Source organism: Antennarius striatus, chromosome 9 (assembly GCF_040054535.1).
Source record: "Antennarius striatus isolate MH-2024 chromosome 9, ASM4005453v1, whole genome shotgun sequence".
In the NCBI taxonomy this organism is placed as follows: domain Eukaryota; kingdom Metazoa; phylum Chordata; class Actinopteri; order Lophiiformes; family Antennariidae; genus Antennarius; species Antennarius striatus.
Genome location: NC_090784.1, coordinates 9,903,663 through 9,919,091, shown reverse-complemented (window position 1 = coordinate 9,919,091; position 15,429 = coordinate 9,903,663). Strand labels below are relative to the sequence as shown.

Below are 15,429 nucleotides of genomic sequence, written 5' to 3'. Positions count from 1 at the left end.
GAGAATTCATCATCTCAGTGTTAAAATAACCCAGCTGTACAGGCATTCTTCAAATTACTTCAATAAGTTCATTCCATTCCACCGAGTAAAAATTTCATTATTTCGATGACTTCAGGAAGACTTAATAAGGAGAGGGGAGCCTGTGGCGAGCAAAAGGGAAGAGTCAGAGTGATGTAAGCTGAAACGCCGTTTCAGCTCTCCATGAAGCGGATAGACTTACAGCTACGATCATGATGCAGTTGTCCAGAAATCCAAATCCAACAAAAGGGAGAGCATTATGGAGCAGAACTGTGAAACAATAAACACAAACAAAGCTTCACCAAGAGACAGAACAAGTCTTCTAATGAACTGAAGAGCAATGAGTTTTCTCTATAAATATCAAAGATTTAAGTACAAGCTCAACCTTTGTGGAAAAAAAAAGCTATCAAAATGTAAATATTTTCACATGCAGGGATGCATTATATGCGTAAATACAGATTGATGCTGTGAAAGCCTATTCTAAATGCCATGCACCACCCCAGGGGTCGGCTGGGGTTCGTGGTAGGGTGGTGATTAGGGCAAATCTTTTCTACTTAGTTCAATTCTGTTCAACACTTCTGCAGAGGGAAAATTAAGACCTATCATCTGACATGTCATCTCTCCAGCTCTTAGCTGATGATGCTTCCCTTCTGTACAAACTTAGATTTTTAAATCCTGCTGTTCGAGTCTCCTGACACAAAACACCCACACAGTCAGATCTTAAACACGTTCTTTAAAGCCCGTACATCTGGGGCAACTCCGATAGTGACGAGCACTCCGTCTGTTTGAACCGACATCTAAAGCTAATGCTGTTTGGATGTTTCACTGCAGAAAAAACAACAAGAACTCCAGTGAAATCTAAGAGAACTGCTTAACAGCTGAGTAAGTGCTGCGCAGACACGGCTTGACACTTATTAGAACTTCCACAGCAGCCTCTTTAAAGTTATTTCTCTTTAAGCATCATTTTACTGATGCCGTTCTTCAAGACAGACACATGATGATTGTGTTCTAACAAACAATGCTATTTATCCACACACTGTCCATCCCCAGGTAGACGGTGGAGCTTATCCCAGCTGATACCGGGCGACAGATGGGGCCCACGCAGGATAGGCAATCAGTTCATCACAGGGCTTATTAAAATAGTGTGACTTTTAAAGCGCTCTACCTCTCATGATCATATTTGTTGTGAACTTTGAATTCAGGTGACACTTCAGTTCATCACTGATTGTGACACTGAAGGTTCTGGAGGGTCCTGTTGGGTTTCTCTGTCTGTTAAGGCACTTTGAAATGTCTGCTGATGTGATTAAGTGCTATACAACTATAGGTTGAATGATTGATTGTTATGACGGCCCTTTATTTTAGAAACACTAGCTAATATAAGATGTACATGTTGACAAGGCATAACTGCATTAGTAGGCCAATAATCACATTTTCCCCTTTCTCTGGGGAGATCAAGGGGGAAAAAAACATGAATGATGGACCACAATCTCCAATTCATTAATTTTCACTGATCAATCTGCTGCTTGATTGATAGTGAAATGATGAATACCACTTCAGGCTGTCATGCTTCAAGATGTATCCATTTAAATTGAGCTGAGCTGAAGGGGTAATACACAGAGAAACACAAAGCAAATTATTCTGAAGAATCTATTTAAGTCTTACCATATCTTAACTGTGCCGCAGTCGGTGGTGCAATTTCCATCTGCCCTGTAAGAGAAGACAAGAAAATGAATTAATGATCATCTGCATGTGCTGTTGTTCTATCTAGGGTAGAAGTCTGCATAAATGTCAAGACAAGACTATTAGTGACAGCCTTATGGCTAGGAAGAGAGGAAGGAGGAAAGGGGGAAAAAATCTTTTGCAACGTGTCAGGGGTGATGAAACAGAGTCAGCTTCCCAGCTGTCATCCCCCCAAAGGGAGACACAGGTGAGGAGAGAGGAGGTGTCAGAAAATAAGAAAGCTGCAAATCAGGCACCAGAGATGGTCTGACAACACAGAGACCAGACGTCGACAGGGAGAACCGGTAGAAACATTCATTCATTGTCTTCACGGTAAAAGACTTTAAAAACGTGGAATGAAGTAATTAAAAATAAATGACTGTACAAGATCTAATGCCCTTTTTTTTCTACTATGTGCTACTAAGGTGTCAGACTGCATGTAAGACATGAACACGACACATGACGGTGCTGTACAATAACAGATGATTGCATCAGTTTGACAATTGCCGACAGAAGGCACAATGATCGCCTTTGTAGGTCAGCGCACATCGTCGGCCTTCTCCATCACTTTCACTCTCAGTTTATGGTAAACTGGAGCAGATTTTGCTCACTGGTGAAGGCTTGTCAAACAGAGTCTGTCTCTACTACAAGAAACACCCAATTATAGAAGCACGCATTCCCACACAGAGAAACACACTCTCAAACACTCTCTTGAGGTTGATTTAGTGAGAGCAAAAGCCAAAATCTAAAATTGCTTTCTGAGAGAAGAACCATTTCTCCATTCATTCCCCATCTTGGATAAATTACAACATGAATAATTGTAAAAACCTGCACATAAATATCAAAATTACAGCTGTAAAATTGCCATCTAACTGCAAGACAGGAAACAAACCAGTTCAACCTATTTCCAGCTCATCTCTGTCTTTCCTTTCAGGACTCAGTGTCACATTGCAGGCGTCACACTTCAGTTTTCGGTTCACGTCCATCTCAAGTTGCTGACGGCAGCAGACATCCTCTACCTCAATGATGGCCCTTTCTTCAGCACTGGAGTAGAAATACTGCTGACACATGGTCACCAGTATTACTATATGTTCACCATCAGCACTCAGATCCTTCAGTGACTTCAGCCTCTGCAGGACCTCTGGTTTAATAACTCACTGTCCCTCTCCAACTCCCCTCTGTGCATTGTTAAAGGTTTTCGCACAAACAAACCATCAGTTACAACAGAATAAACTACCAAGTGATGAAGATGTAATATTGCTCAGGGAAGATAGACAGTTATGGCAATAAATTATGAGAAAGTGTTTTTCTTTCTCTTTATCCCTCATTCAGGGATTGTAACAGGGTTTAACTAAAGACTCCCCCTGTGCTCGACTGTACGCCAAAAGTGTCTTTTGTGTTCCTACATCAATCACCAAGGATTTAGAATGGGAAAAAACAAAACAAAACAGAATTTTTTTTTTAAATTTTAAGCTACAGGGGGATCTCCAGCAGGTGACAAACAACAAACTGTTAACAAAATAAATAAATAAATAAATAAATAAATAAAATTGTTTCTATTGTTTCTTAATAATGTATGGTTACTGTCAGATGGGTGAAACTTCTGTGAATGTCATATTAGCCATTTATTAAGATTATGTAACTGAGTAAAAAATAAGATTAAAAAAATCTATTTTTTTTAACTTGTTTTAAGTAAGAATAGCATTCATTTATTTATTCATTCATTCATTGTAAAATAAGACATTTGGGAAGTTTTATAACCAACACAGCATCTTCCCCAGTGGTCTAGAGTTAACCTTTATACTCTCTTATTTATTCCAATTTCTTTTTTGCTCTTCATTTAATTCTTTTTTCAACCTAACTTCTGCTGTGGCTCTTTCCGGAGCAGTGCCATTGTAAGAAAAAGTTATTTCCCCCTCAGGGATCAATAAAGTGTTCTGATTCTGATTAATCAATATAATCCCTGATGTGAATACCAGTGGCTTAACAAAACTGATCTGGACGAAATGAGCTGCCACTTATAAGAATTGTCGTCAGGCTATCATTGTCGTTCACATCAGTTTAAATGACGACTAAAAAAATGAATTATAGAGAGCTAAGTTTGGGTAAAATGTAGACATACTCAGTTAAACACTGATCATTTGTTCATTTGTTTGTTCAACAATGATGCATAACATGTGATCAACCATACATAAAGGTCTCATCTGTATCACTTGTGATAGAAGTAATGGGACTGAACCAGAAACCCTTTTTCCCCCGATCAGTTAAAAAGAAAGAGGCCAAATGACAATGTAGCTGAGTCACTGTCTCATCACCAATCACATGAAAAACCCATTAACTTGAAACAGAACCCCTGGAAGACTTTCACCCCCAATTTGCTGACCCTTATTCAGTCATTTATTACAGCTGTAAGAGCTGACATGAACATATATTGCCCCCAGAGCTCCTCTGGTACAAAGAGCTGATTGCACGGCATCTGAAATCCCACGGAGCTGAGGTCTCGAGAGAATCCAATTTCAGCAGAGCTCAAAACATTTAATCGGCTGCGATAAATAGCTAACCAAGGGATTAAATAGCAATGCAGCCATGTGCCACTCTTCTCAAGCCGCGTTGGATTTGTGTTTTCACTGCAGACGTTCACACGTAGAATGAAGGAGTGTCTGATAATGTCTGTGTTTACACACAAAACATGATGATATCTGAACTGTTAATTGTGATGTCAGCTACAGCAAGTCAGTGACGCATTGAGGGCACAGAGCTACATGCTAGATAGCACAAGCTAACAAAGAGAACCTTAACATACTGATATGAAGTGGGTGATCACACTTGAACAATCCAATTCAATTGTGTGGTAGTATTTGGATTTAAAGAACGCCATTAATGAACATCGCAGTTGGACTCTCAGAAGACTGAAGGGACATGAACCAGCGGGTTTTCGATTTTCATACCTCATTTACGTCAATGTCAAAAGTTTTCACGATCCAGTCAATGAGCTGGAAGCAGATGTCACCTGAATGACTGAAAGTGAAAGCAACAGACCTGTCAACATTTGCTGCTGAGTATTAAACATTAATGGAACTTTATTAGTTTAGGAGACGTATTACAAATCAAAATATCGGAATTTAAAATGCTGCACTGATTAGCATACAGGATTAATCCTCAGAGGACTGTCAAAGCTGCTAAATCTTATCTGGAGGCGACATCTATACCAGACTTCATGACAGTCAGTCTGTCAGATAACAGATCATCACACAGACACGGCCATTCCAAGCCCATTTCAAAAACTCACTTCTCAAATGTAACCACTTAAAAAGTCTGCATGTCATGTAATAATTAATGTCTGTATAGTTTGCCTCCCAGTCGTGTTGGGAAAACTGAAACCCTATTCTCTCAGCCATGTAGCACTTAGTGTGAAAGCCTTCAATCTTTACATCCATCTACAAACAAATGTTTGTGTGGTGCTCGGTGAGTATTTTTACCAACATGTTTACTGTCTTTTACTCTTTCTCTCTCCTGAGTTGGTAAAATTGTTCGTGTTTGAGGAAGAAACCAATCTCTTCTGTAAAGGCACGGTTGAAGCAGAACTTTGTCTTTGTGTTGCTGTGACAAATGAATTGATACACACTTTTTATCTTGGTGCTGCCCTAGGCAGAAACAGAATTTTGGAAATTTAACATAAGTCTGTGAAATACATTAAAATATCTCTATCAAACGCATTCATGATGACTTGATCCATTAAATTGCCTCAATGGAAATGACAAACACAGCTGATTATATTTTCAGAAAAGTCACGTGTTGTAGGGGCATTTTCATCAGCAACACATGTGTGTTTGTGTGTGTGTGTGTCATTGTATTTATCTGCAAATGCAAAGAACTGTCCTTGTTTGTCCGTCATGTGTTCAATGACAGTTTTGCATTGCACACCTTGTCCCACAGGGAGGGATTACCCAAAGCAAGGTTTGTTACAACACGTGCTGCAAGCTGAAGAGACACCCTTCCTTTAAGGCATGTCACTCCATCCCGCCAATATTGATCTGTGACCAATCACGTGCATGTATGAAATCAATACAGTCCATAGAGCAGAAACAATAAAAGACTAGAGCCACCGATCAGGTGCTCTGCAGCTGACTATGGACAAATGATAAATGAGAAGGAAAAAAGGACCTTGGAAGGAGGTGGCCCCTAATGGATAGGCCAAGCCTAAATAAGCAGACATGAGCAAAACACAGACCTGTGTAACTGTTAAAGCTCATTTGAAGGAGAGCCTATCAATTAGTTTATTCTGTAGCTCTCCTCTTCATGTACAGTATACTGGAGAACGCCTGCAGGACACATCTCAGCTTAAATTCTCAAACCCACTGAAAGAAAATAATGAGTAAGTCTTTGTTAATGCAATATAAAATGGTGTGTATCAGCCCGAGAGAAGAAAACATAAGAATTAGAACTTGACAGGAGACAAGCTGGCACATAACGGTGTAGTTACACTTCAGCAAAGCACTTTTCATCCTCTCAGGGAAGAATAGTTGACTGAATAGACCGTTCCGCTCTGGTTTAGTCTCTTTCCTCTGCACCAATTAAGGCAACAGTAGATGGCCAGAAACAAAACACAGGAATAGACAAAAAAAGCCTTGAAAATATTCTCTTGACAAATACCAACCCCCAAGAGACAAAGACCAAAGGAAGCAGGCGGCCTGGTTTCACAACTACACATAATGAAGATGAAGTACGTGAACAGAAAAGAGAAAACATGCTGTTAATTGAGCATTGGGCTGAAATTACTAGATGGCACACTGTAATGACTGTCTCTGCACAAGAGCAATGCTATACAGAGGTTAATCCCTGCTGAGACCATGAATGTTATATGAAGGGGCAATTAGAAACCACAACTACCAACGCATATCACGCTTATATTACAGTAAGCTTTCGCATTTCTGTTTACCAGGGGGACAAATAATTCAGTCAACCTCCAGTTCTTGTGCTCAATCTACTATTACTATTCTACTATCCTCCAAGAAAATTAACCGGAGTTAATTACTGTTCATTGGACCCTCCAGGCCTCCTAGCTGCCAACTAGACATTGATCAGCTGACTGCTCTCCAGTGCAAAACAAAGAGCTTTCACTCATTTTAGCTAATTAAAACTCTTGTGTGGGCGTACAGCACCCGCACAGGCTTTGAAAGGTTCTTTGACTGGTTATATTTATTAAATACTTCTATCTGTCATGTTAACAAGCTGCATGTTACTGTACATTTGCAGCAGCGCAAAGAAATAACTGAATAGTGGAACAGCAGCATAAATAAAAACGCCCCACATGCCTGGTCCCGTCATCTTCCTGGCCAGCTGTACCTTCATAATCTGTTGCAATCTCCACCTCCTACCCCCAGATGACGACAGGGGTCGGCTTGGACCCCCCCCCCCCTTCTAAAATCTACCACCATCTCCATAATCTTTGTGATGTTAAACTGAAGATGGTTGTGGTTGCACCCGAGGTTTCTCTCTTTGTAAAAAAGAAAGCACTGCAGCATCAAACAGTGGTTAGAATTTATTAGAGGCTCGCATATGAACACAGTGGAGGTTTCATTAATTCAAGGACTTCCATTGGTCAGGCAGACACAGAATGCTAATGCTGAACTGTTGACCATGAGAGAAAAAAAACCACGGTGACAAGACTAACTTGAGTTAGACAAGGAGCATAGTCTTTTACCAAAGAACTTCGAAAAGTAAGAGAACAGCTAATAGAAGCACAAAAACATTAACCATACATCTGCAGTAGTGACATCAGCAGCATCAATGTTGGTTTCTAAACCTCTGAAGGCACCAAGAACAAAATGAGGAGAGAACCAGAATACTGTGTATGATGGAGGTACATAGTTAGAGTAAGAAAGGTAAAAGGAAAAAGACAACATAATGAAATGACAAAAAGTGGATTTGAGTTGCCTTCTAAAGTCGTATTGTCCAACACAAAAGCAAAAACTGAACCACATCTTCAGCTCTGAAGCCTGATCACCCCTTGAATAAACAGGCAGGCTCACCAGAGAAAACGCCACCTTGAATATCAAACACATCCTGCTGCACCGCTGTGGTTCCATGTAATTTTATTCAAACCCTAATCTTGCATAAATTTTTGTGTTCCAAATAGATGGGAGCCATGTTAAGCAGTGACATACACTTAATATATTTTAAATCATAAAATGTTCATGTGTACCAAATTGAAAAAGACAATTTGTATATATAATAAATATGCTGTCCCCCCTGTAAAACTCATCCATGATACATCACAGAGACTCCCAACAAGCAAAAGCTAATGATGTATAAAATCCTTGCAAAAATAAAGGGTTTTATAGACATCAAGAACATCACTTCACAAATGACTGAGAATGTGATGGCATGAATGCGTCACCACCGTCAAAGTGTGTTATGCTATATTTAAAGCCTGGCAGGTGCAAAGTGATAAGTGGAAGCACAGGTTCAGCAGCCATTGGACAGGAAGTAGGAGACACAGCAGTACCCCCTGAAACTAACTGAGTTTTGGGTACTGCTGCTTAGCTTGTTGGCTCCCAGTCACAATCCGACTGATAAGTCATTAATGGATGCAGCTCTGCTCCTGGCACCAAACTGCATTCATACATCAGAGCGTGTGATGAATGGTGTGTTACCCACACACCAATAACCAGACAAATGTCACAGCGACAGCATCCACTAGGCAATAATTACCCACTGCCACATAATTAACTAAAATATTCAATCCGGATTCACTGCTGCTTCTCGGAAAGTCATCATGATGGCAGCGTTGCAACAGGGACTGATTGTGCGTGGGCAAATGTCACCATAGAGGACTCTAACGCAGCCAAGAAATAAAAACAAGCTCCTCTTTGGCCCTCATTTCAGCCTACAAGAAATTCAGCAACAACAGAGTGGATGTGGTTTCCTCTTTCAACATAAAAGGTGGAATCAAATATCACAAAGCAATAGAAAACTAAATTATGCAATAAGTGCTTCCCATATAAAACATCAGGGCTCTCTTTGACCGAGAAAACCCAAGGGAAGAGACGGAAAGCTTTGATCCAGGATTCATTATACCCGCTGAATCCCGTCAGGGTTCATGAAAATATTAAGGTGATGAAGAAGAACAATTTTAAAATTTAATAGAGTACAGGTTGGTGAAAGGTGGAGAAGGTTCAACTCCAAGTTAACTATGATTTTGTGCTGCAGCTTCAAGGGTCTCTGAAATGAAAAATGAAGATCCTGCTGTCTCTCCTCTGTGAACATTCTCTCTACAGCATCTCTATGAAGGGTTATGAAGGCCTAAAGGAGGACAGAGTCCCTTCTCATGTTTCGTCTCCAGCAACTCACCGGTGGGAAAACAATACCCGTAAGAGTGGATGACACTGTGTCTCTGCGTGTCAAATACAGATGATCAGGGAGTCCAGGTGGAATAGACCGATCTGTAGTCAATTATTGATCTGCTGCTCCTGCATTTTCCTTCTCTTGAACGTACCTTCCTGCTTTCCGCTTCAAAAAACTTTAGGATGACTCTAGAAATTGTTTGCACAGTGAGGAAGATGCATTTATATGCAAATATGTTCCTTGCCTTATCTGTTTCCAGGAAAATATGCATGGCTCAGCTTGTGTGATTACGGATTCAGCTGTAACTGCAGTAACTTTAACAAAATACTGAGTATTTGTTTTTTTTGCACTTTTTATGGATGCACAGCGACAAATACGAAACCAATTATACTTTAAACCCAATCAGATTTTTAGTCATTTACTATTTTGTGGCCATATTAAATTACTTTAAACAGGTCATTAACTTTTGCAGCTCCTCAGTATCGTTAGTGCTGGGCCCCTCAATCAGTTTGTAGCTTCCTGCTGGGAATAGTCAACATCGACTGGGCTCATTTATGATCACTGGAGGAATCTTCTACAAAGATAATAACCTCATTATCATCACTTCAGTGAAGTCCCTTTATTTCCACCATCATAATGAGATATGAACAATCATTCAAATGCCATCTCATTTCTCATTCCTCAATAATTCATCATTTCTTTTAATCTGATATGAATTTCACAGTTCTAATATTAGATCTAATGTTTCCCCCCTGCCCGCATTTCCTTTATGTGATCCCTGACAGTTTCAATACTAAGTTCTTAATCGACAGCAGGAAGTAATCTGTACCACGTCACAAATCTGAAACTGCTATCTGAGAGGAGGGCTAACATTAAATACCTTTTTTTACAAGGTAAATCAGAAAATGTCTGTAGTATGTCATTCATTTCCCATAAATTGCATTTAGAGTTGGTTTACCGTTATTATCATAAAAAAATTAAAATTAATTCTCTGTCTAGAAATGACACGCCAAACTGGCAAACCCCTAGAATAGCACAACATTGATAATCTCATTAAATAGTGTGTGTCAGCTTGACATTATTAGAATAAATAGTTTGATTTTTTTTCTCCTCCCTCAATCTTTTTTCTTCTATTCCTATCAGTAAACCTAAATGTGACAAATGTTCATCCACATCTCACCACACACTTTCAGATTTACTTTCTCCAAATTCGGAGAACAAACCTGTAATGTTGACCATCAGTCTTCTCAAGGAAGGTAGACATGACTGTTACAAAAACATGTTAGTACTTCCTAAGCCTGACCTAAGTTCAGTCTTTATTAATGTCTTGGTCACAACCTTCAGCCCCTAGAAAGCTCAAAGGACAGAACTCTGCCACTTTATATCAGCATTTAATATAAACGGTGGATCAGACGTGAAAGAAGCAGACAAAGTTAGCAGCTACCCTGTAAATGTGAATGAATGAATGTCAGTATTGTTGTAGTGCCTTCAACTGGCCAGACATCTAAGGTAAAACAACACCTGCATAGACCTAAAGTATAGTCTCTATTGGCCCTACAGTTGTCCATTACTGACTGGCTTTGTGTCCTGCAGCATTAGGGTTTCACTTCCCAGTGTCTCAGCCACTAAGGCAGCCAGAAAGGCAGTCTGCCAGTCCAGCACTGATTCAGCTCCTCTGCTTCTACAGCCGGTAAGACAATGCTGGGGGGTTTTTATAGCATGAAGGTGAGGATATCAGGAAGCTCCAGCCAGTCAGGAACCATAGGGAAAAGCAGAGGAGGCTATTTGTCCTCTGTGTGTTGTCCCTGTGGTTTCACTTCATGAATACTGAAATATACAGCATGTGAAATATATATATATATATATATATATATATATATATATATATATATATATATATATATATATATATATATATATATATATATATATATATATATATATATATATATAAAACTGTGAATGAAATTATCTGTGTTTGTGGGGCTGACATTTCACTGGAAGTAAAGGACACTCTCAAGTTGGCTCTTACTCCATTCCATGCCATGCTACTTGGTTTTAAATAAAGCATGACATTCTCACATATTCTGAAATGCTATTATCCCTAGAAGACTTCAATAGTAAAAGGTCTTGTGGTTTTCCAGTCTCTACGTGCAAGCTGAACTATTTCAATGATTAACATGAGTGTGTATCATAACCTCAGTGCATGGAACAACTGTGTTCACTATGAGGCTTATGAGGAATTTAACTCTGCTTGTTCACTGTTGATGTCTGCGTGTACAAGGAAGGCTGGCAGCATGCGGTCAGGATGTAACCAACCACACATAATCAGAAGATACTAATGCACTCAGGATCGCTGATACGCCTTATAGTGATCGTTTGGCCAGCAACTCCCAGAGTCTCCATAGACAGTAGGAACGAGAAACTGAGAAGCATTTCAAATTAGATGACAGGCAGCCTGAGTTTTCTTTTGTTTAGTAGAAAATCAATCTATCCCCTCGGGATCTAAAAACACACCGCTCTTTTTCTGGCCCTGTTTTGGAAAGCTTCTAATCAGATGTACATCAGGTATGGGATAATTTTCAACAAATAATGTTTGGTGGCCATGGTGGTGAATGCTAACCATTTCTTGATAATGGACTTGATAAGCACTATGCAGCCTAAAGCAGAAGAGTAGGCCGCAAGTGACCCAGCCAGCCACATGTAACAGCAGCACAGACTCAGGGTCGACATGCCCTCCTGCTGCAGAGGCCATGAATCAACCTGTACATGAAAAAACAGAAATATCATCTGAGACACAGTGGAGATTGATTTGGACTGAACACCATCATGTGACTCTGGAGGACAGTGATGTCATCACTATGATCTGGTAGGCTATCAGGTCCGACCTACACTGTGTGGGTAGATGAGATGCACAACTGACTAAGCAGCAACTCCACACTGAAGAGTCGAGTTGTATAACTTGAGAAGGTATTCTGCTTTATGGTCTTGAATCTTTAATGCTTTGTTAGTTTCGGTACTAATTAAATTAAAATAATACGCAAATGGGGTTGTCTTTTTCAAAGGACACAAAGTATCCTATCAAATAGGAAAATAATCGGAGTGGAGTATAGGTCCTGGAATTAAAATGCTGAGAAGATAAGTGAAGCTTTAGCAACAGCTTCAGGTACACTAAGCGCTCATCATCAGACAGCCTTGTGTTTGAATCGGCCACATGAGCAGACCCACTGTAGAGAAACTGACAGAGTTAAGGGACTATTTTGTTCCAAATCTTCTGAAGCTGAGCTGATTCCGATGCCGGACTGCAGGGTGTCCCACAACATGTTGATCATTTGATCATCATCAGACACTACAGAGTAAATAAGGCTAAGCCTACAGTGCTTACACTTTTTTCCCACTTCTGGTGAATGTGTCTGATTATTTCCACTGAAAGAGTGAAAGGAGAGCTGATTGATTTCTGCCATATGTCCGCCATATATCTCATGACTTAAATCAAACTTGCGAATATGTTTTATTGCCAGAGTCAAACGTAGAGGGAGCAGGTGCTCAGGATACTCTACTCCCCCAGAGAACCTCAGGCATGGCTGAGCCTCCTCATCATCAGTCTTTCTGCCCTACTCTCTTCCATCTCCCAGTCATTTAACTTGTTATCTTCTTATTCTCTCCATCTGTAGCACAGTGCATGATGTTCTTTTCTCTCATAATACAATTGTTGTGTTTCTTGGAACCAAATCAACCATCTCAACCATGACTTGCATGGAATAAAAAAAACCCAAAACAAAACATTGCAATCACTCTGCCAATAAATGCTGCAGGAAGGAAAAAACAGGCAAACTGCTGCAGAACAACGAGCTGAAAGCATTTTCTCAGATGTCCAGTACATCTGCAGATGGTACCGGTGCTCGTTTTTCTGGGAAGAAATGAAGGAGATTATACTGTAGATGAACTGTTGGCTCAGCATGTAGAAATGACACATTGGCAGTTCACCACAGGAATAACTTGATTTTCCATCATATTGTAGTTTCCAAGTAACCTGATTTACAGAGTGTTGGAATGATAAAGGTCAAGACACAACAGTGAGAAACAAACCTGCAATCACACGGCGCTGAGTACACTAATTTGGTCCGCCAGTCAAACATGTATTCATACTTGAAACTACAAAGTGCTCTGAGAACGCAGACCTCAGCCAAAGTGACTTTACCTCAAAAACAGGAGGTGATGTCTCCATGACGACTTCCCTTTAGCCACAACTGAGTCATACCAGTTCATAAAATGTCATAATTCCTGGACAATACTCCTAGCATTTGGAATGAAGAATCAGTAGACCACTTTTTCTGATATTTTGCTAACAAATAATCAATCTCTTTTACCTGAACCAAGATACTTTCCAAAGACATTTGTTTGTTGTTTATTTTGCCAGCTTGCCAGTTTCCGTTTAGGGGTGCTGTATTGTGTGTTACCTGCCGGAGCGGCCTCTTTCAGGAGGTAGTCATGTGACCGAGGCAAGCATCTTGACATCTGTTAAATGTGACGGATGTGGATGAGAGAATGTGGTAATTTTCTAAAACAAAACATGGTTCAGAGTCAGATAATAAATTAAATGAAAATAGTTATTGTAAGTTATGTATTCTTTCTGTGCAGCCTAGTACCAGTTAACTCATCGACCGGTACCGGTTTGCGGCCCAGGGGTTGGGGACCACTAATTTAACTCACTCTATGGGCCACTTCAGGTTGGTGCCTGTTCCTGCAACCTACAGCAGTGGCCCCTGTCAGTGGCCATTAGGCTGATAGGGTGTGCGGTCATGTAAAAAACAAGGTCTGACTTTAAAAATGGAGGTGCCTTCTCTGATCAACCTGTTTAATACATCTTAGTAATAAATAAAAATAATTCTTTATAGAGGTTGTATGTTCTCCCCATGTCTGTGTGGTTCTCTTCAGATTCTCCTTCTCCCACCATCTCCAAAAACATGCAGTTTAGGTGAACTGATCAAACCTCATTGACCGTAGACATGAGTACTACAGTATTTCCTGGCGCATGCTGCGGGATGTAGCGCGTCCACCTACCTTGCGCTATGGCTATGGACTCGAATCTGTGCAGTTCTCGCAGCAGACAGGTGCGCTCCGACGGATGAAGGCTATAAATAAACTCTTTGGCCCCCCGGGGTGAGTTGAGGGGCTCCACGGGCTCCTTCAGCGGGTGTGTACCCAGGTTACATCGTTTCATCAGCATCCAGAGGGGGGGCTCTGCTGCGATGCGCGCCGCGGACGCTATGGCGGGTGTTTGATGCTGGAGTCCGGATGAGGCGAAGCCAGTCCCGGCTCTCAGAGAGAGGACGGGCCGTAGGACTTTCCGCAAGCAGGGAAACATCTCTGGGGTGGGGGTGGAGGGACGATATCATAGTCAACACTTTGAGCAGATAAAATTCAAATTACTGTGCATGTTGCTTTACATGACAATCAACTGAACTGATCGATGCTACGATTGCGTGAAAATACCCCATTCATTCCCGATCGGGAGGTTATTTAAAGGAAAAACACCAAAACACACCCGATCGAAGGACAGACTGAGCCAGGCCTGTGTGATGTACCTGCTTGGAAACACACACCAGTAAAAGGTGTGACACTTACCCCGGTAATCAACAACTTGTCTTATCGGACGCACCTCCGTCGATGCTCCGCTGTCCCGTCCGACAACCTCCACGAGAATCCCGGACGATACAGAACCTTCAACGCGCTGGACACGTTTTTATTTAATCAGCAGTGACGTTTGACAAATGAAAATATGAAACTGGCCGTAGTATCAACATCACATCTTTACGAGTAGAATCCCTGCTGCTGTAACCTCTACTTGACAGGATGGAGAGGCGGATGGGCGGGTCCCGGAGGTCCCAAGAATATGGACCAATCACAGCGCCGCTTTTCTCCCTGCGTCACCGTGACGTCAGCGTGACGCGCCCACACGGGAAGCAAAGCACACTGTAGTATTCATGTCACAGTCCGTCCATTTATACTATGTAATCCATGAAGTGCGTAATTATTAAAATGATTATGTTTTACAGCCTGTGTTTGTGATTATTGTGACTGGGATTTATTCACTTCACAGACCTGCTTCTTACTCGTTTTGACATATTTCACATCAACTAATCTTTCTATAAATTAAATATGAATGTTATTTTAATGTCAATGCAGTGAATTAAATGTCCGCATGTGTGTCCATCCCTCCCTTGCATGGCTGAGGTGTCTCCGCCAGGCTGCAGTCCACACCCAAAGAAAATAGTGAATCATGTGGAAGTTATTTAAGCAGAGGAAAACTGCTTTTGAGGCGAAAGAATCGTTCGCTTCACC

At 40.8% G+C, this 15,429-nt stretch overlaps 1 protein-coding gene across 2 annotated transcripts in view; it reads right to left on the bottom strand.

Annotated features, from left to right (window-relative positions):
* The window catches only part of LOC137601339 (transmembrane protein 65-like), a 29,675-nt gene extending 14,749 nt beyond the window's left edge, over positions 1–14,926 (bottom strand). Inside the window, exons 1-4 of one of the 2 annotated variants that reach the window (XM_068323494.1) lie at positions 14,747–14,926; positions 14,149–14,454; positions 1,681–1,725; positions 221–288 (exon numbers count right to left, since the gene is read on the bottom strand). In XM_068323494.1, the coding sequence (XP_068179595.1) occupies positions 221–288; positions 1,681–1,725; positions 14,149–14,452 (417 nt within the window). In that variant the 5' untranslated portion in view covers positions 14,453–14,454; positions 14,747–14,926. Of the gene's footprint in view, positions 1–220; positions 289–1,680; positions 1,726–14,148; positions 14,455–14,712 lie in introns of both variants that reach the window. The other variant, XM_068323493.1, reaches the window with a different exon arrangement.
* Between the last annotated feature and the right edge of the window lie 503 nt (positions 14,927–15,429).